At 46.7% G+C, this 22175-nt stretch overlaps 1 protein-coding gene across 8 annotated transcripts in view; it reads right to left on the minus strand.

The window, feature by feature from the left end:
- The window catches only part of Lar (tyrosine-protein phosphatase Lar), a 208231-nt gene that overhangs the window by 158064 nt on the left and 27992 nt on the right, over positions 1–22175 (minus strand). For all 8 annotated transcript variants that reach the window (XM_076623429.1, XM_076623428.1, XM_033331200.2 and 5 more), the window contains one exon: positions 16554–16692. In XM_076623429.1, coding sequence (XP_076479544.1) covers positions 16554–16614 — 61 coding nt within the window. In that variant the 5' untranslated portion in view covers positions 16615–16692. The remainder of the gene's footprint in view (positions 1–16553; positions 16693–22175) is intronic.

The following is a 22175-nucleotide window of genomic DNA, read 5'->3' on the forward strand; positions in this document are numbered from 1 at the left end:
GAATACGTTCCATGAAAGGAAGCAGAGCAGCTCTATTACACATAACCGAATAAGTTGCTTCGACTCAATCTCGCGTCTCTCACCCCATCCGCTCTGTGTACCTCTAACGATGGAGACTAGCAGTCGAATAAAGCAACCGGATATTAGCGTATCTGTCAGCAAAACGCTCTCCTTTTTCTCTTCCGTGCCATTCGTCTGGAGTTTCGTTTAGACTCGAAATAGCTTCTTACGCCGGTCGTCTGCCCTGTTAAGATTTCGCGAAACAGCTTGCTAACCGTCTGACGTACAATCGAGAACCGCCGTTCCTATTCCTCGGAATCGAACGTCGCTTCTCCCAAACTGCTACATCGGTAAAAAAATGTATGATATCGTGGAGTACGTGGTTTCTCAAGGCGTACGAGCAGTGATAAGCGACAGAGGATGGGGGAATGGAACGAGAAGCAAGGAGAGAGAGAGAGAGAGAGAGAGAGAGAGAGAGGAAGTGACAAGAAACAAGAAGACTAGTATTTCAAGGCATTCTCGAGTGTCAGCCGTGGTTAAGGAACGGCAACGTCCCCTCGCTCTGGAACCTCCAGTAAATTCCAACCACTCTTGCGCATCAACCTTTGCCTTTGCAAACAGAGCGCAAGACTCTCTTGCGACTTCGACGTCGCAGCGAATCTCACGTAGCCGGATTTCGGCAAACAAGTTCTCTGCCACGGAGCTAGGCGCGTTTCCACTCAACCAGCGATTCGACGAAATAACCGAGACAGACCAGCGAATGTGGCTCCGTTTTTACGAACTGCAGTCGATTTATCGTGAATCATTTGCAAACAGATTTGTCAACGTTCTAGATGATTAGAGCGTATTCGTTAGACCAACGGTTAGACCACAGGAAAGGATCTCGAAGCATCTGGAAGGATCTGCTCCGGCAGACTTCGAGTTTGCAACGATGTCACGCGACTCTCGTGACGTTAATAAGCGCTTCACGCGCGCGGACACGACACAGATGGTCGTTCAACACTAGCGCGCGTACGGTAACCGTGGCTTTATCCGATTGGATGTCCGCCAAATAGCATGTGCGCGGTCGCCTCTTGCTCGTTTTGTTGGATACGGAGAAAGGGGCGAGCGTGCTGCGCGTAGTTCATCTTGCTGGGGACATAAGCTGAGAAAGAACAACAAGAGTAAGAGTAAGAGTAAGAGTAAGAGGAAGAGGAAGAGGAAGATGAAGATGAGAATAGGGGTTAACAGAGGGCCAGGCCAGATCGAGAACGTCGAGAGATAGGTACGGCTTTACATACGCGGAAAGCCTGTTAGACTGTTTCGGGATATTTTCCAGTTATTCGGCTGCGCCCGACGTACGAGTTTTAATGCTAGCTGTTGGCTCGATCGCGTACGCTTTCTTCTCGAGGAAGAATTCGCCCCGATCAATCTGTGAAAAAGAGAAAATGCAAGAGAAATACTCAACTGTCCAAGGATACTCGACTAGTACGCATCGACATCGATCTTATTTTTATTAGAGGTACCGTCTGCTCCCTTGCCAAGAACTTTCGGCAAAGTTCCATCGTTTCTGGGATTCTCGTAGGACCAGAAAAATGGTGAAATCACGGACACGAACGAGCAAACTTTTATCCCGCGACTCGGTCGAAAACAAAGAAATAGCGACGCTGTTAACGAAGAAAAGGAAAAAAAAATACGCGATTGCGTTCTGGCAAGTAGAAGATGAGGGATAAAGATGAAATAACAAACGCGGGTAGCGTTGGATATTTCGGAACAGACTTATGGAGCGTCGGTTATTTTCTCGTTGGTCAGGCTCAAGGGTAAATTTCGCTGAATTCGTGCGCCAAGATAACGAAGATAAAGAACGCGGCGGAAGAGAAAAAGCAGGAAACGAAAAAGAAGGGGAAGGGAGCCGCGTGCGAAACTTTCAACCGCTCCGCGCGGCTATTTCCTAGCGCTATCAAAAGCTAGTTTACAAACGTTACTGGCAACAACGACGATATCCCAGCCGCGTTCTCGTACTCTCGCCTCGAGTCTCTGCCAACGATGTTCCGCGAGTCTACAGTCAGCTCTAGAAGAGACACGTTCGTCCAACTCGGAAGACGACGCATTGAACGTCTATGTGTTCCAATTGGTGCACGGTTATGGAAAGGGCAGCGTTACTGAACGCTTTAAACGCACAACGATGGTACAGGATTTTTAAGTACTTCGTAACTAGTGTTTCTCTCAACGAGCAAAAATTGGCGATTCGCGGTCGTAATCGTTGCAAGTGCCGGAGAAGCCAGTAACTTCTTGTTCTCTCTCCGTTTGCTTAAACCATACGCCTCGTTTCCCGTGCAATCGCGCCATTTTGGAGTAATAATCATTCTCACGAATTTCTCTCGATTCGGCGCGTTGTACCCAGCAGAAAGAATACAGGGAAACATTTCCTGCGCTCGTTTCATTAGCTGGCACCGCGGAAATTCGTTGAGCGGGTTGGTCGATAAGTGGTGAGAAAGTGGGGACGAAAAGCGGAAAAGCAGAAACCGAATAGGATTCTTCGATGCGATCGTTCTTCGACGATTCGATCGAATCGTCGGTACCGGTCGGTGAGGGAGGGCTGCTGCAAACACTCTTTGAGCGAACGAGAAACTGAGAAGCCGTATCCGTCTGTTCTGACATTTATCAGACGCCGCGGGGAAACCGAGGCAGACTCCAATCCCCTAAAGTAGACAATAATTAATAACAGCTCCGCCGCTGGTTAAGAGAGTTGTTGGGTTTTCGAGGTCGTTGTTGGTTCACCGACTAGATCTGGAACGTACCCGCTACCGTTCCGTACACCACTTTGGGCTACGGACAATGCCGGTCCGTTTGGATTCTGGCACAAGTTTCGCAGCCGAGGTTAATAATTTTCGCTGTGGCAAAGCGGGCGAAGACAGAAAATACAGCGACAAGAAATAATATTTCGCAACGGGCAAAAGGCGCGTTTTCCCTTTCTCGTCTGTGTGAACGTTGCTGTGAAACGTCGAACGAATCGAATAAGAGAAAGAAGGGAGTGAGCGTGGACGGGAAGCGGGCTGAACATGAAAATCCGCTTAAAAGTGACAGAATTCGGAACGAACGAAAAGCCACCTCGCCGTTCTCGTGCTTCCTCCGCGTTACGAATTACGTTGCGCGTACGACGTATGTACGTCAGTTCGCTCAAATGCACGCGTGTACACGCTCGACCACGGTAATACGCGCGTAATCCTCTTAAGGTAATTGTCAGGAAGACCGATCCGTTCGTCGTTTCTCGATCCTCGTCACAGCGCTCTGTCGGACCTTTGCTCCGAACAACCAAAAACTTTTTCCAACTTCATCGGTGGAAATAGCATCGCGATCGTTTCGACTTTCCCGTTGACTAACTAATCCACTTTGTTATTCAAACAGATGGTGTATCTTTCTACCTTGTTGTCTTGCATAGCGTGGCTGGTTCGGTTTAGCCGCGTCGATCGACGACGGAGAACGTCAGAATTTGCCCGAGAGAAGTTGAAACGAGATTAGAAAACGAATATCGATGCGACTAGCGGGAAATAAAGAACAAAGCGAGCCCGGGACGTATAAAGGACGTCTTTGGTAGATTGCCGGGTCAAGTAATGGCCGATGTAAACAAGTATCGGCAATTGAATCTATTCTCATTCCACTTTTTCTTGACACACGCTACGAACGCATAAATTGGCGTAATTCCTCGCGTTGCTCTTAAGCGATCTTCCAACCTTTCTAATCGCGTCTGAGGCCACGGTTACTGCGGTTTCTGTTGTAATAATAGCCACGAGGCACGTCCCGTAGCGAAGAAGCTCTTCAACGTTTTCTCATAAAGCGTCGGTTGAATTGCCCGCACCGGAGCCAGCCGATGGAAGAAGGAAACGACGGTTAAACTGGTAAAACGACCGTAGAAAGTGGAGAGAAAAGAGGGAAGGAAGAATGAAAGTAGGTAAGAAGAAAAGAAAGAAAGGATATGGCGTTGTACGGAGAGGGATCGAGAAAACCAACGAGCCAGTGAACAGACGAAACGAGGGTGTAGAAGCACCGAGGAAAGAAAAGCGAGGTGGTTGTTCCGAGAGCGCGTGGTCGGTGTAACCTTCGGCACGCGATCCTCCGTACGTGGTTTGCTAGCGTGCCGAGCAGCAGAAACTTTTGCCGGCCTTGCGTTAGCCTGCATACTAAGCCGTCGGTTGCTGATACGAACCGTCACAATGGTTCGCGCGATTCCACACGACGAAACTCGAAGCCACCAGACTCGAAATTCAATCATTTTATCTCGATGCGAATCGATTTTCGAATCTCCTCCACCCATTTTTTCTTTTTTTCTTTTTTCTTTTTTTTTTTTTTTAATATGGTCGACCGCAGAGTTGCAACAAGCGCTCGCTTTTCGACCCGTATTCCGATTACGTTTCGTTCCGTTTTATCAGCGGAGACGTATAAGAGGTAGGGCAGGAGTAATTCCGTGAGAATCGGTGCAACAACACACGTTCACGTTGAACGCATGTTCCCGAGGTAGAACGTCGAGACTGGGGATCCAGTCGATACAAACTAACCTACTTCTCGCGGAACTTGTTAATTGGGTTTAGCTAACCACAAGTGGACGCGGGGCTAGGCTCCGATTTCTCCTCGACACCGTTTGCGTACTTGATAGGATCAGCGGAGAAACCAGCATCGCCTTTATTGCGCTCGAATCACAGAGAAGCTGTTCGAAGGGACACGCGCGAATAACGAAACGGACATTATCCGCTCGCGCTTTCCTATAATTTAAATAAGTAGCTATCTATCGAGAACGTGGTCGTTTTTAGCGACCTGTTATCTTTAAAAATTTACGGTCCTCCTGTCATTACTGGTGTTCGGAACTCGTGCTTTAGTTCGACACCGTGCAGACGAAGCAAATCGACGGACCGACCGTCAGCGCGCAATTTGCTATCGATGTCGGGCTGGCGCATCTAATAGAAAATCTCATAAAACGCGCATCGAGGATGAATTATTATACATATGTGATTCGGGCGAACGACTCGCGTGAGTAACGACCGTATAAATCGTAGGTGAGCGCGTGCGACACATCCGGAAAACAATAAAATCTATATTTTAATCTGCGCCTGAGCGTCCTCGCGAGCGTCCCCCATCAGGAGAATCCCTCCGCGAGATTGGTCCACGAGGGAAGAGAAGCGAGAGGCTGGATTCGGGCCGATCGTTTATCATAGCCGGAGGGTTTCACAACGCACGCCATGTGGGATGAAACGCGTAAAAGCTACTCTTTCTACCCCTTTCTGCTCCTCCGCCAGCCCCCGTGTTTTCCAACCTATCCTAAGATCGATTAAGAAATTATACGGCCAACGTTGCTTTCGTATAATGAAAAACCGATCGCCGCTTCAAAGAAACAGAATCGCGCCCCTTTCCAATAGAACTGCGACTATCCAGCAACTTGCAGAAGCTCCGAAAAGGGGCAACGATCTAATCTTTCTCTCCGTTTACCGGCGATCGACCGGTTCCTCATTATCCACCGTCACGTTTTCCCAATTAAGCGAGAGAGTTTTACGTCTTCGTTCGAAGAAACGACGCAACTCTCGAACGACTACCAAAGATTTTGTTCTTCGACGACTTAAAGAGTTCGATTCTGACGGTACTCGACGAACAACCTGCCAGACCCGCTCAGAAGAATTCGTTCCAACGGAACGAGTCTATGCCGTGCCATCCACCATTTGTAGTATTCCATAATTCCTCATCTTTGACAGAATTATCCGTACGTTTGACACGAAGATGTAAAACGGAGAGAAAAAAAAGATAGCCGTTACCGATTCCAAACTAATAACGTTAACACGGTTTGCATACCATCGCGACTATCGTTTAGCGAAATTATACGCTAATACGGAGTACCGCAAATTTCACCGACGACAAATCGATTTTTCTGGCTGCGTCAACAAGACGATATTCGGACATTTCGTACGAACGGAAGGTTCGTTCCGATCAAATTAGATTTTCCATAAAAGTTGAAGGGGAAACGGCTTGAAAGACTTTTTCCCGCAATTTCTGAAGTTGATCTTCAAATTGGATAACGTTTCTGCTAAGCGAAGTAATTAAAGTTACGATGGTTTTCGCCGGGATGCCAACGAGATCGTCCCTAGAAAGGAGTTACACGTGCTCGAGCATGAAAGATCGGTTTGCCGAAAATTTAGTCAGGAAAATAGGGTGGGGATCCTTATCCGGTTGAATTTTCGAGCTGACCTGGACAATGCGCGGCATGTCAAATAACGGAAGGAACGTTTCCACGTCTCTGTGACGTTCTATTCGAGCGCCAAACTTCTGATTCGCGACCAATTTTTCGACTTGTTCGAATTTCCTCTTGGCAAAGCTCGTGATCTTGGAAACAGGAAATTCGATTTGGATATGGCGCGAGAGCGGCCTTTCCCGCGGAGTACGACGAAATTTCGCTCTTCCTTACAAAACTGCAATTAGTTCGAGTACGTGACTCGTCGTCGTCAACGTTGCCGTTGACGTCCTAGTTCCCCGCCGTACACGGAAACGCTGGGCCCGAGTCTCGCCCCGTGGAGCGAAGTTGGCACTTAATTCGCCGAGTTTCCAGTTTGCGAAACTCTCAACAACCGAGGCTGAAAACGCGGCTTCGGAAAAGCGAGAAAGATTGGTTCGGAGACGGTGCGAATCGAAACGGGGAGGAATATGACCGCGTGGCAAACGAATCCAACCTTCCGCAGAGTCCAAGCTGTTCGTTCGCGATGCCAATTACGAGAACCTCTAATTAATCGCTCAAGATTTTTTATGAATTAATAGGAAATTTCAAAGTAGAAGATTGCACAGAGTGTACCTAAATAACAGGATAAATACATAAAATATGCAAATTATTTAGTACTTTCCATGATATTTGGTAGGTAGAGCGATCTTCTAGCGAGATTTTTTACTTTTTCAAGTATATCTAACGAATTTGCAACGAGGATGCGCGGTCTGAATATCGCGGAAGAAACAGGCGATAAGAACAGTGACTCTCGAAAATATTCGAGCGATTACCAGGGAAAACGTTTCGTCAATGTATTGCGTGCGTCGTACGAAACGTTTTGAGATGTTATTAGCGCTTTAGCGAGTCCATTTCGATAATTGAAACAGAAATTCGACGATTCTCGTAGAAGTACGATAACGACCGTTAGTGGAACAGACGTTACCGTATAACAACTTCGAAGGACGATTAAGAGGATCTAATCAATGACGGAGGTAGACATAGAGAAAATAGCGGGATAAACACCGAAGGGGAGTTCTTTTATCGTCGACAAAGTGGAAATAGCATCTCACGATTTGCAGTTGCTCGTAGTCGGAAGGGAAGAACGCGGTTTGAGTCTACGATAAACTTGGCCTGGCGATCGAGAGAGAGAGAGAGAGAGCGAGAGAGAGAGAGAGGGAGGGAGAGGGAGAAGGGCGGAATCCAAAGCGGCAAGAAGGAAGGAGAAAAGCGCAAAACGTACCCGAGACAACGTAGATGGGCTGTTAAGATAAGAACGCGAAGATTCCTCGAACGAAAGTGGAGTCGGAAAGGAAAGAGGGAACGGACCGTAAGGGTCAACCGCGTGCAAGTCGGAGCGTAATTTTCCCTCCTGGTAAGATTCTTTGCGGCGAACTCGTGGATAAGCCGATTTTACAGGTAACTTCCGCGAGAATTCACGAATACGAAAGTCTTGCAAAGCGTAGAAGGCGAACGCGTTGCATCTGTTCAATGGCGAACGAGTAGATTTTTCGATCGTTGCCGAAATTCTAAATCGGTCGAGTCCCTTTTAAGCATTTGCGGAACGAGCCACTGCGCAGCAAAGTCGAAAGACGCTCGGAAACTAAAATTAAACATCGATGCATCGTGCGGAGAGTCTCAGAGAATAGGAAGGCTAAAAAGGAAGATTTTCACGATATTCTTCTGGTTAGGTAACGGGATACTCAAAAATAAGAGAAAAGGAAAACAGAGGAAAGAGTAATTCAACCTCGGTACCCTGCTAGGCAAGGGTTTGCTAAAAGTATTCAACGCGCAACCCTCTGTCGATTCTTTACGGCTTACAATTTTTCCCTGGCCTGCTTTTCACCGAGCAAACAGGAAAAATCTTTTACAACATCAACGTCAGGTTGAGACCGAATACAACAGGATCGAAGGAAGAGGAATCTTTGCTCCCTTTTCTCTTCTATCGTACGTGAAATTCGTTTCCGGCGTGCGAGACGTGACATTTAATTGAAGCGGAAGTTTGTCGCTTTACGTTTTACGCAATTAGCTTAACGCGGAACAAGCGAGCGAGAGAGAAAGAGAGAGAGAGAGAGAGAGAGAGAGAGAGAGAGGGGAAAGCTCGTTGAAGACTAAAATCCTCTTGAGATATCTGAATCGTGGAAAAGTCTATTTAAAGTATGAAATTTCAAATAAAATCTTCTTCGCTACTTCAACGGATTGAGAGATTTACTCGTCTGTTTGACTGGTTGTTTCTTCCTTAAGTCTGAGTCGCTATCGTTCGCTTTACAACGTTACAATACAGCCAGATTACAGTAAAAGAAATGAAATTCCAGACGCATACATCTTGCCCGTAGGGTCATTACATTCACTTGCCTCTCGTGGAACGGGCGGACAGACTATAAAAAGGATCGGGTTATAAATCTCGTGGAGGATATTCGCCGCTACCTATGCGTAGAACTGCTGAACAATCTTGAACGATCGATCGTAAAAATATAGCGCGCAGCAAGAAGCGCGAGGTTCGCCCCGGCCAAGGTGCATCAGGTGCAAATCAGTTCCTACGCCTGGCTTAGGTAACGCAAACCCCAGCCAAAATCCTTTGCATTCGGTTTTCTTCTAAAGGTTATACGTACGATCGATTCGTTCCGCGTTTTCGAACGGCAAAAGCTACGGAAGGAGGTACACTGGCAGCGTAAAGGATCGAAACTCTGGCAAACTTTCCATCGGAATTTCAACTCCGCTTCCCTCTGAGAAAGTATCCACCTCGGCTTTTACAACGAACGATACAAAAGCGTGCCGGAAATGGATTTATTAATCTTAAAAATGAGAAAGGGTACGCGTTTATTGATCCGTCGGGCAGCGAGCAGGTTTCCTCGAGTAAAAAAGAAGCAACGGAGCGGCGCTCGCTAGGAAACCTCAACTATGAAATTCCAAGACATCGTCCGTGCGTTTCATACACGCCCTCGGCAAACATGGTCGATTTTATTTCTTGGTTTTACCGTTCTGAACGTACAAGTTGCGAAAGGTCGTCGTCCACCGGGCTTGGTAAACTCTTCTTGGTAACGTGATCTTGTATTAGCCTTGAGAGCGAGACTTTTGAAACAGTTGCAATGTTACCGGTGACAGGACAGTAGACAACTTTTGAGAGACCTGGCACGCGAGATGGCAAGCTCGAGGACGAAAGACAAGACCGGAGAGAAAAGATGCGTCGCACGAAGGAAGGAAAAGTAGCGTGAAAAATAGACGTGACGTAAAATTGAAAATGTACCCGGGACACGCACCAAGACCGCCTCGGGGCTTCGAAAATCCATTGCCGAGGAAAGCGTTGACCTCGTTGCTACACCTGCAACGTCTCGAGTGGAAAAGCCACGACGGAAAGGGAGGGAAAGGGAGGGAAAGCAAGAAACGAAAGCTAGTACCTGCTGGTAAGACGATCGAGATTCTCATTTTATGCAAACGTAGCCGATATCTTGCAACTTGGAAGTCGTGCACTCTTCGCTAGTTATCTGGAATAGCTCGTTACACCTGCATAGGCGTATCGCAAGCGTGAGAACACGCAATCATCGACTACTATTTTTCGACGATTCTTTCGCCCTTGGAATCGTTTTATTATCGGCGAAAGAAATGGAAATCCCTTTTATCGTACTTTCAATTGCCGCTCCTTCCGACAGCCAAAATCTCGTACGACTGACACATGTTGGAAAAATCGACGCGAGATTCCCTACATCGACACGCGAACATCTTTCGAAAAGGGAAAGAAAATAGTGGGTTTTTTTATCGCGGGAATTACCACGATATTATTCGAGGTACTGTGTAAGGAGGTACGGTTATTACGGCAGTTATTGCGAATTATGGTGCTACTATGTGGAACAGCGACACTCTCGCGCCGTCCATACAAATGCAGGTACGAGAGTGGAGTAAAGGGGCCGGGAGAGTGTGCCGCCTTTCTTGCCTATACTTCTCGAGGCTCGTTATAATAGTAATCGATAAGTAACTCGGCGTGATCCTACGTGCGGCTAATGGACCGATTTAAAGTGTAGGACGCGATATGAAGCCAAGTCGAAGTAAAGCAGCCATCGACACGTGGACGAATAGCGACGAGAACTCGGCAGAAGCTTTTGAAACAGCATCGTGTTCGTCGACAATCGAATTTGTTACGTGACATCGAGCATCGGTGAACTTGACGAGAATTTTTATTTCCACTCTGAACAGAGACTCTGAACGAGCAAGGTTTTCCATTCGCGTTCATAGAATCTCCAGTCAATCTTTTAATAACACCAATACTCTGCAAATACTCGTTTACCAACTATTATTTATCGTGATATCAGCGAATTGACCGAGTTACAAATTACAGATTAGGCAATTTTCTTCTTAGAATTTTTCAATTTTAACTCTGGTAGAATCGAGCAAGTATCATACTAGCCTCTACTTATCCAGACACAACGATGTGTCTCTTTCTTCCGCGTGTTATCTTTTACGCGCTGAACGCCATATTTCGTAAATAGGTAAATAAACAAAAATTGCTGGGTAATCGCATCGCAGTTGGCCGTATCTAACGGGATAAAAGTTGACGAAGCAAGCTGCTGTACGCTACCCATAGGCAAATGGAGTCGGAAACGACGGATTGATCGCGTCTCTTTGGAGTCGCATTTAGAAAAAGACGCGGCGTAGCGACGTAACGTTAATCTTACTCGGCGACAACGTTACTTCGGCCTCTTTATTTTCCAACTTTCGTCTTTGCCGCATCTCCCGCGGGACCGACTCCCCTCGGTTTCACCCTCGGAAAATGGTAGTAGACCCTTGCCTTGCAGAAGGCAGCGATCCATCATAAATTTAATATTCGAAATTTCAAGAATGTTCCACACGCTTTGGGGGCCATCCGTTTCGACCGACGATATAAATTCGCCCGATAATATACTAGCAAGTACAGTTAGTCGCGTTGAAAGACGAAAGTCGCGTTTCATCTTTGACGGTATAGAGAAAGGAAATTGTGCAGCGTGCGCGCGGCAAATTCAGGGTATCAAGAACGCCAGAATGCAGCCGTATGTTTAGCAACATCCGCAAAATTTAATTATTTAGGATAAATTTATTTTGCCGGAGAATCGTGCAACCAAAATATTTCCTGCGCCGTTTGCTTCCTTCTTTTCTTTAACCTTTTTCGCTCGTTATAAAGCTTCCGCAGCGAAGGAGAAGTACTAAAATAATTCAAACGAAGCGTTATATCCTACGTTTAATAAATCAAACTGTCACGAGGGGTATACACGAATTTCTGTTCGTGGATTAGTTGTAATTTTCGAGAGCGGGACTGTGCATTTTCCACCTGGGAGAACTGCATAAGTGGATTGTAAATTTGTTCCGTCAATACTATTATCTTTTGATTAGCGCACCTCTCTCGCGACACGCCGCACGCTAATTTAGCAATTCAAAAGGAAAATGACACAGAGAGGCGAAACTACCTCTAGATGGTAAAAGGTTTATATCTCCCTATATATTTGCACATTACAAATGGTTGATCAAAAGACTTTTCGCGTCTCGACTTCGTACAACCGTCCGCTCTTTGAAGAAATGTTTGCTCAAAGAGTGTGCGTAAGTTCTTGCGACACCCACGGTGCAGTTTTCGTAATTTCGCGAATCGTAATTTCGAAATCGGGCAGGAATAATCGGAAAGATTATCTCTGGCTTTCCCACGTTACCATTCGCCGACAACGGAAAGAAGAAAAGTACATATACCCGATATCTACTATTCCCCTTTCGTGCTTATAAAACGGGGAGTAGGGTCATGCATATGCGATGTAATGCATTTACGCCTTCGCATATAATAGCTGCTACGTTATAACAACTCCTTTTCAAAGTACACCGACGTTTTCGCGTATTTTATTTACCGTGGAGCGGATTTAGCGAGCATAGACGACCATAAATTCCCGCTATTTTCGAAATCGTCGAAAGATTCGGGCCACGGCGAGTACGAACGCAACATCGGCGATCGAGAAAACCGCGAACCATTTCCTCCGTCCGTTCGAAACAAGCCCTTTTTTCCCCTCGAATATATACGTCAATTACACCGATTTCGCATGTGCGAGCCCATGTCTGATGACACTTCGAACTAGATGGGAACATCGAATTGCACTTCGGTTCCCCATAAATTCCACCTCGCTCGAAGAGGGAGAAACGGCAAATAAAAAGCACAGCGAAACTCGCTGATACGTTGGCGATGTTAGCGTCTTCGTTCGACAGATGGTTACCACCTCTTTAACAATTTTGTCGAATATCGTTTATACAATGATAATTTATAACGGTAGATCCTTTGCCCAGTCCCGTTTCGTCAATAGATTGAAAAACGCTTGAAAATCGATTTGCGAGAGACGATGTAATCGAAGTAAGAGAAAAACAGGTCGAGCGCCGAGGTATTCGCCGAAGCCAGACAAGCGTTGGAAGTCGCGCGACGCTGCGTGGACGCGTTTCGCGTTCGATGCTACGAGAAAATCAGTTTAACTGCTGAACGAACCTTTGCCGCCTACCATGGCTAATCCCAGATCCGCAGGGAAGTTCACGACGGGGGTGTAAACCCGAGAATGTTGCGGCTAAGCTAACCTCCCTCCGTTCTCTTTCCACCTCTTAGTCACCATCGGCTGGTAGCGTTCGGTACGATACCTGCTGCGAGTCTAGGCCAACCTCCGGCTTATCCCGACGACACTCGTTCGATACCGTAAAAGCCTGCGCGAGGGGGGAGGGGGTGGACAGGAAGCAAGAACGAAACGGAGGAGGATGCGCTGGGAGATGGGGGATGTTGGTGGTTGCAAGCTATCCTACCGCCCTGCCAACCGCCTGCTAGCCGAGGATCGCGAGAGACCCCCCGTCAAGGGATCCCATAAAATAGCTCGAGTAACTTTTTTACTTTATCATCCACCGGTCTTCCCGCCAACCCTGTCGATATACCTGAGCTCATACACCTCTACGTACTACAACACGACAGTGTGTGCGAGCTTTCTCGCCAAGCTAGTCCAAAGCTGCGAATACACTTACCTATACGCTGCGATACTCGCTACGACAACCAGCTATTACATCTTACCGCGCGTTACACAACGTTAACCCTCAACCTCCAACTGCTTCTACATTTGTTCCTTTTTTACGTCGATCATTTTATTTCGTCGTTAATATCGACTTTGCAAGTTTTCGTAACTCAAGCGGCTGGAAGCCTTTTCCACTAGATCAAAGCCACGAGCACACGTGACACCACGACTACTGGCTGTTACACGGGGAATACAGAAGGAACAAATTCGTCCGTGTTTGCGCCTTTGATCTTCGACCGCAGAACGAAAGAATTGATTAACAATTCGGCGAAATTTAACAGGGACGAGGCGAAACGAAACGCGAAATAGAATTAGAAAATTTTTGGGTGGCTGTCGGATGGATCATTTTTCTGCTTATCGGTGGGCATGTCACTTTCTGACCATTGCGCGCACGCCATGCTTCGACCATTTCTCTCTCTTTTAGAACCTTCCAGCCATTTCGTCGGTACGTCTACTCTGTCAATTACCGATAAAACAACGTGGAATCGTACGGACGATGGTTCAGAACCGTAACGCAGCCGGACGGAATGTAAATTATCGCATCCACTGCAACGATAAATAACGCGCCGAATCCAAAAAAAGAAAGCAGCGTCGCTGCACCCGGAATGCCACGTTGAGAAAAAAGATCAATGATTCTAAACGGATCGTACTAGCGAAACGCGGTAGTTGAAAGAATTTCACGCGCAAACGTATTCGAAGCGTTCCCCGTCCTTGCAAAACGGGCCGCAAATTTTTCGCGTTTCTCTTCATCGTTGCGATTCGATACAAAATATTTCCCGTATCTTCTTATTCTGCAGTTTCGAACCGAACCACGTGGGAAATACGTTGCAATTCCCTTACTTGGAAAGCCAGAGCAACGATTTTAGTCGTAACTAACCTTCGTAAGGAACGCCTGATGGAAAATTTGCATTTCCTTAACCCGCTCGTATTTCTTGGGTAAAAGTTGCCCAGAGAGAGAGAGAGAGAAAGAGAGAGAGAGAGAGAGAGAGATCGTGTTGCTTGGTTTCACGTAAAGGGGAAAAAAGAGCGTATATACATAGTTGATAGACGCGAAGCTAACGGCGACTCGTCGTTACGTTGGCCAGAGAATGGCGGCGCGTAACGGAAACGAAACACGTACCATCCTTTGATTCCACTATATTCATCCGCGTTACCGCGTGATCGATGACGTTCGAGTTTAGACGGTAGCCGAGATGACTATTGATTGTTTTGGAAAGCGACAGGAACGAGGGTACGAGTCAAGTTGAACGAACGCAGTGAAACAGGGCGAGGTGAAAGGGTCCGAGTGACGGGAAAGAAGGATAAATAGATGGATAAACATGGATTCGCATCCAGTGGCAGAGTTTTCGCTCCCTCTATTCTCGAGGATGATTTTTCGCGAACGCACGACAGCAAACGAACCTCCTAGGAAATCTTCGTGCACGACCTGGGCTATTTCCCTTTCCACGATGTAGACAGGACAGACAGGACAGACAGGACGAATCTGCATTAACTATGGATTTCGCTCGTACTCCACGTCCCTTTTCACAAGTTCTTTTTGCGGTCGCCATCTCTATCGAGCGCCTCCTTTGACCGTCATCTAAAAAAGTGGCAACTTTCCGTTTGCGGGCCGATAGATAGAAGCGGATTATCGAGTACAGCGACACCAACGAATTAAAAGGAGGAATTGATACACTGCTAACAACGGATCGTTTTCCTTTCGTGCAACCCATGAAACGCATCGATTCGAAGATGAAAGATGCTCGTTGGGCATAATCAATGGAATTCATTCGAATCTCGCGTATAACGTACCTAATTTTTACATCTCGTCCTAAAATACTCACATCGTGTTACACAGTATCTCGCTTTGAGTCGCGTACATATCATCGACGGTAGAACTTCCGGCGAACGAAATTCGCATTAGCCGATCCGAGTCAAAATCAGAGATTACGACGTAATTAATTGCCTGAAATACAAGGGATATGTCATCGTCATTTTGGAGTCAGCATAAAGCGCGGCTGAATTAGCGGGTATCGAGGCGACGGATTACCGTGTAATGAGCGCGATTACCATGCAACTCGAGTCAATGGTCGCACGCGATTTATCATCGAATCGAAATTCGACTCGTCGGCAACTCGTTGCTAGAAAGAGAACGATCGCAGTACTCGAACAAAGTGTGCGCGATGTGACAGAACAGGTGGGCCCACGAGGCGTTCACCCTGGTCTGTACGTCGAATTTAGTAGCAAGCAGTCTTAATGTCCATAAAACGCTTGGTTGCTTCCCTTGCGTTCGGTGCAACGATTTTACGTGGCTGCAAATCGGTCTCTCTTCGACCTTCCTTTTGGTCCAATGCGATCACGCGCTACCTGACATTGTTTCCCGACTAGGATCGTGCATTTTCGACAACCGATAGCCGAATTTGACGATGCGAGACGCGATATATACGCGTGGCTTTTACGAGCCGCTTGAAACGCAACCGTTAGCAAATTCGGAACTTAACGGCATATGGTCGACCATGCGCCAATTCGTCGCGCACTAAAACTAAACGCATCGGAAACGTTTATGTTTGCCAGCCCGCGTACACATACACCACTGCGACCTGCGTTTCGTCGCGTCGTACGACGAACACGCTCGTTACTTGACCGCGGCGAAGCTCAGAGCGCGCATAATTACTCGCTGTTTCGAGGGACGCTCGAGTTTTTTAAACGCGACCAGGGAGTTGTAGCCGTTTAACCATTACGTGATCCTCTTCTTGCTTTACGTACGTATACCGTCGTCATTCATACCGGGTTAGTTTACAAATCTGGCCCAACCAAACAGTCGTTGACGTTCGAGCTTGCAAACCTCGAACAAAGGCACGTCGCACTAACGCGCACACTTTTACTTTTTTCTTGTCCCCTTTCACGGACGCGCGACGAAAAATTCATCACTCTCGTTTTACGCGCAACGACAGAACGCGTATCGCGTTACAACGTTTTTAATATCAATTAACGCGATCAAACGCATCGAGTCAAGTCGTTAACGTTCAGAGTTTAAAATATCGATGCTTAAAGGACGCGGCTCGTACGAACGTCGAGTGTACGCGTCGAAAGGCATTTAGATCGCTGCCAGTGATCCAACGGATGCACGGTTTTGCACGGGTTTGCACGTGCAACGCGTGCACGATTCTTGTTCAGAGTTCTTCACAAACATCGGACACAATATCATTACACGGAGAATCAAACACTCGGTGGATAATTGGAAACAATGTTCACGGCAATGTCCACGAAAGTCTCTGAAAAGAAGTGGATTTCTCTGGTCGATTACTCACCACCATTCTGCGCAATAATCGGGTCGATAACCGCCAACAGGACGAGGAAGATAGGAGTCATATTGACCACCCTCTTTCCCGTCTTCCCTCGGTCTCCCGTGATCACTGCACACTTAATACCACCGTTGCAGCGTTCCACCTATGAAAAAACAAATCACGCTCGTCATAACATACCACCTTCACACCGCTGCGCTGGACAATATCTTCGGTAGGCCGAAGACGACGATTTGGATCCACCGAGCTCTTCCGAGCGTGTTGCTTCACGATAAGCTGCTGATTAGAACAACAACGAAACAGTAACGGGAAAAATTCGTTCTCGAGCTGTACGTTTATACGATCGCCTAAGAATTCGCGATGGATGGGTATTCCGTTGCTCGCGAATCACTCCTCGTGAGCGTTTCAGCTTGCTGGCGTAACGCGTAAAAAAATACTATTTATTGGTGCTTCGTTCGTAGGTGACAGACAAGTACGGACAAGGGAAACGGAAACGCTTATTCAGCGAAAATCGAACGTAACTATCGACACGCGCCATTTACTACCGGCACGGCCTTCTGTATCCTACGTAGAAATGCGAATCTCGCGAGCACGCTCACACACGGTCAAAGAAAAAAGCGACGAGTTTTTCACCAGCATCGTTAACGATCGTGCACTTGTTCGTCGACTGGTGACGAGATCGCATCGAATCGTTCGTCTATTCACATTCTCCCATTCGCACGATGGATTTTCTTCCTGTTTCCTCTCGCGATCCTAGAAACATCGATTTCAAAGACGACGATGCCGAGCTCGTTTCCAAAAAGTAGCCTGTCGATGTATTTCCCCGGGGATCAACGCACTTCTTTTCTGTTTCCTGCCATCGTTTCTCGGCTTCTCCGCTTTACGACGAATTCTACTCCTGCCTCTCGTTATTTTCACAGTGATTCCAACGACCGACACTAATAAGGTATATACCGTGATAGGCGAGGAAGAAGATTGAAAACATTCGTCTTCTTCCCGTATTACCCTTCCGCTTCTTTCCGCAACCTTTCAACATTCCCTTTTCCTTTTTCGTCTAATTTCAACTACCTCCAAACGATTACCTGTACTCTTTCTTTCGATGATTCCACGACCATTCCATATTTTGCACCACTTTCCACGCGAAAGGTGATCCTTCCAGCAGTTTTTCTTTAAACTTTGCTAAATCTGTAAACGTCTGCTCCAGTCGTACCTCCTCGGTGTTACATCTCTTGGCTGTTCAATTCTAATCTCTCCTCCGCCTTTTCGCTCGATTTACCATTCATCACGCTCATCTTCATCTTATCCAGCCAAATTTCCCAATTTTAGCTACCTTTCCTTCTAACTTTCTAACTTTCCTTCTAAATTTCCTCGTACCAATTTGTCGAACGTAACGGCTACCATTTTGACACTTAAAATTTGGCAAATTTGTTAATCCAGCTACTTGTTAAAAATTCAACCCCTCGAGTGTCGTCCGACGAAACGACGAATCGTACGGGCAATGCGTGACCTTCGACGAGTCAAATTTCAAGGAATCGTCAGCTACTCGAAACGCTATGGGAAACTTTACGGAAACGGTACTGCCTTTGCGCGTGTCCTTTTTCCCTCGATTCGCGTCATATCCTCGGCAACCCTGTTTCCTCTTCGCTTCTTTCGTTGATCCCGAGCCTCTAAGAACTACGAGCCTCTAAGAATTTTTACGATTTAAAATGGCTGGAGTTAAAGCGATTGTGCGCACAACGTGAACCATTCTCACGACTAATAGCTTGCTTCTGCGTTTGTTGAATTCTTGTACGAACTGTTTGCACCCGTTTCCGTAGAATTTCAATGCCGAGAAGAAATTCGCGCGTCCCAAACGTCAGTCACAAATTCCAACACGATATTCGTCACAGGAACACTTCGGACGTTTCCACGATACGAGAGAGAAGGGCAGCAGGAGGGGAAGAAGAACACGTGCGAATCTTGCCGCAAACTCAAGGTTAAATTGCAAAATAGCCTGCGATATTATAAGATCGCGTTGAGGGTAGTTTTCTGAACGCGCGCTGCGGCTTGACTGACTCATCCCCATACCCCCCGACGATACCCCCTCGCGACCTGCTGTCGAACGATGCGCAAGCGCCATACCCCCTCTGACGCCGACTTCTCAGTACGAAACGCCTATGAATTCGCGCCGACCAAATTTTCAATCGCTTTGAATGTTCCGTCTCTTTAGAAAAATGTTGACAGAAATCCGACGCTTTGAAATTCAACTTTAATTCGATTTTAATTCGGGCGCGAACGAACGATATTCACGGAAACGAAGTACGCGTTTGCTACCACGACCGTTCAACGACGCGTAAGAAATTCCGAACGAACTCTTTTGGCAGCTTGGAACGACCAACGATCGCAACGAATATTCGTTTGTCGTTTCTCGATATTCTGAAAAATATTCTGAGAAAACGGGAGAAAGTGAATAAACGACAGAATGGATACTAGAAAAGAAGAAAAGGAGAAGAGAGTGGCGTAGAGAGGGTGGTTTCGGCGCTGGTTTAAACGCGACGCATGCGTTCCCCACGCGAGAGGATGTCCGGGGTGAGCCGTCGCCGTACTCTGGCCGACGTATCGCAGTTTCTAGCTCGATGTTTGTCCGCGTGGTACTCCCAGGGACGGTGCTGCTCGTCCCAACCACGAGGGTGTCGGAATACAAAACACCCCGAGAGACTACGCAATTCGGACCGCTTTGAGCTCGACGAGGAAACGAGAGAATACGCGCGGCACACGGACAGCTTACGAGTCGAGAAGAAAGTACTTGTATCGATACATCCGGCAACGAGATCTTCGACGCTTGCGCTCCTGGGCCAACCGACCAAAACTTGCCACCGGTTTCTTTCTTTTTCCTACTTCGGCGCCAAGCTCGGACCCTTCGTCGTTCAACTATGGAACTCGCAAGGCCCCTGGGAGCACGGCAAGCTTCTACCCGAAGTAAACAGTTCGACAAGGAAACCCTCGCCGTCACCGTGATACTATTTTCGACCGGGTAAGTGGCCAATCGTGTGTACTTTCGAACACTTTTTTCTCTTTCGCCTTTTCTCTTGTCGTTCATTATTAACGCGTTGCTAGGAATTGTGTCGATCAAGCTTTTTTTTATCGTTCCTACCGAAAAAAAACCAACCTCCAGCCGAGAAACGCGAATTTGTTCCGTCAATTTGAAACTGAAATAAAACCAAATGGCAGGATTTTGATAGGAGGTTTTAAACGACGCGAAGCTGAAACAACGAAATCGATGACACGACGATAATCTGATGCTATCAACCGATCGTTCGGGATAAACGATCGATATTTACGATATTAAGGCGAAAGTAATCGACTTAATTTACGAGTGTATAGTCCCGTACTCGTTCGGCTACCACCACAAATTCACTGCTTTAACGTCAGCTGTCGTCGCTTTCGTCACACTAGACACCTTCGTCTAACTGAGTACATACACCGATTCGCTGCTGGAATATTGGATGCGCACTCGAGAGCATGCCGAACGAACCGCGTAACTAATTTCCAAGCAAAGACGAGACGAAATTACTTTTGCTTCTGATCGCCGAGCTCGCGAATTTGTTCCGCGAGTAAAAGTGCTGCTGTTGTTTTTTTTTTTTTTTTTTATCTTCTCTTAACCATCGTTTACGACATGGTAAGCAACGGGACGAGGAGAAAAGTATCGCAATGGAGGGTCGAAGCGACAAAGCTAATTAAATCGTCGAGCGTGCCGGCGATAAGACCACCACAGTCGGACGATTAGACGTTTATGATTTAATAATAATTTATCCATTAGCGGTCGTGAAACAATAACGCGTTATATCAACGATTCAGGCTTCTGTCTCGACGTTAAAACGGCCGACGACATTTGTCGAAAATATACGAGAATTCGAAAGTTCGATAACACAGCGTTTTAGATTCTAAAAATCGTGAAACGGACGCGCTTTCGCTTCTCTCTTCGCTTTTTCCTTCTCAATCTCGATTTTTTCCATATTGCACGTGGAAATAAAATAGGAAGGAAGGAACCAGCGGACTTTGAGTCAGAGATATAAACAGGTCAACGTAACTTGGCAACGGAATCGTTGAGAAGAACGGGAAAGGACGAGGAGAAAAGATGGAGAAAGACGAGCACCGTAGCGTATCTCCGGAGGGAAAAGCGTGTTCCTTTGCTCCTGGTGATAATAAAAAATTCCAAGGTACGCGTAACTTAATTTAATATCGTGGCCAGTGCACCGTGACCCGATGATAAATCCCTCGGTATCTCTGACCGCGCCGTTTCTATTCTTCCATTCTAAAATCTGCCTACTCTTTCCTCTTACTCGAACAAAAGATGATGGTCGGAATAAGAATAACCAGGAAGTAGCGTGGCGCGCCACTAGGCAAGTCGAGGACTTAAATTAAAGCGAAAAGATCGGCCAAGTACTGCAGGAAATAAGAAACGGCTGGCAAACGATCGAAGCGGGATATCATCCGGTATCGAGTCGACTGCGTAACGTCGTTCTTTGCTTATATCCTGTGTAACTAAACTCGTCGACTGCGCTGTTTTTACGAGCGGGTCGTCACAGAAATACTGTATAAAGAGGCGAAGCTTTGTTCTCAGTTGGGAATGCTCTTCGACGGTGAAAAACGTTGCCGAAAGGCATCGACTGATATTTACGCGCGTCATCCGATAACGTTTACGAGAGATTTTCCATGTTTATTTTTTGCGTTGCGGGTCACAACGTTCTGATGCGATTATCTGGAATTACGAATTTATAATCCAGATTAACGTAATTCTCTGCACCTACAAAGGGTCGGCCACTGGATCGAACGGATCATATTATTTCGTTGCAACTGCAACTGAACTACGACTCCTGAACTACGGGCTGGCGGTAATAATATCGCGTTAATACGAAGAGGTGTCTTTCCTTTCTCGTTTATTATTCCTTTTCGAAAGGTTCCGTCTTTCGGTTTCGATCCACTTTCGGAACGATGCCGTGCATCGTCGCTGGAATTTTTCGAACTTTCGTACGTGTACGTGTTGGCACATTTGCGCGTCTGTGTACAAAGAGAAAAAGAAAAAAGAAGGCGCGCGCGCGCGAGAGAGAGAGAGAGAGAGCGAAGAGGCAAACTGGATGCTGGTGGTGCCGGCAACGGCGGCTATGTAAAACGTCGCGGGACAATCGTACATCGTGCACGTTCTAGTAACTTATGAATAAACATTTCTTGACGCCATCCAGTGGAAAATTACTCTCGGAAATGTTCCTATCCTTCCGCCTATTCTTTCTTTTGGTATTTCTACCTTTTTTCCTCGCTGCTTTCTTCTCGCCGCGCCCTCGAAAAGCGAAATTCCCCTCTGTCGTCCGAAACATTGGAAAGACAGTCGATCCGATTTTTCATCGTCGTCGTTCGTCGCGAAAACGGAAACCGACGAAATCGAATTCGCGGTCCGCGATAAAATAATTTGAGTAATTCAACGTTCCACACACATACGCGTGTATATATATATACATGTTTTGTTGTTTATAAATTGCAAATCAAGTTCGTTTTATGTAGACTGTTAGTTTGGCATCGGGGACCGCTTCCGCGATTAATGTTGACACGATTTGGGTCGCGTTTGATAATTAGTTGATCGTCACGTTGATA

The sequence above is a fragment of the Bombus vancouverensis genome, chromosome 12, assembly GCF_051014615.1.
Source record: "Bombus vancouverensis nearcticus chromosome 12, iyBomVanc1_principal, whole genome shotgun sequence".
NCBI lineage: Eukaryota > Metazoa > Arthropoda > Insecta > Hymenoptera > Apidae > Bombus > Bombus vancouverensis.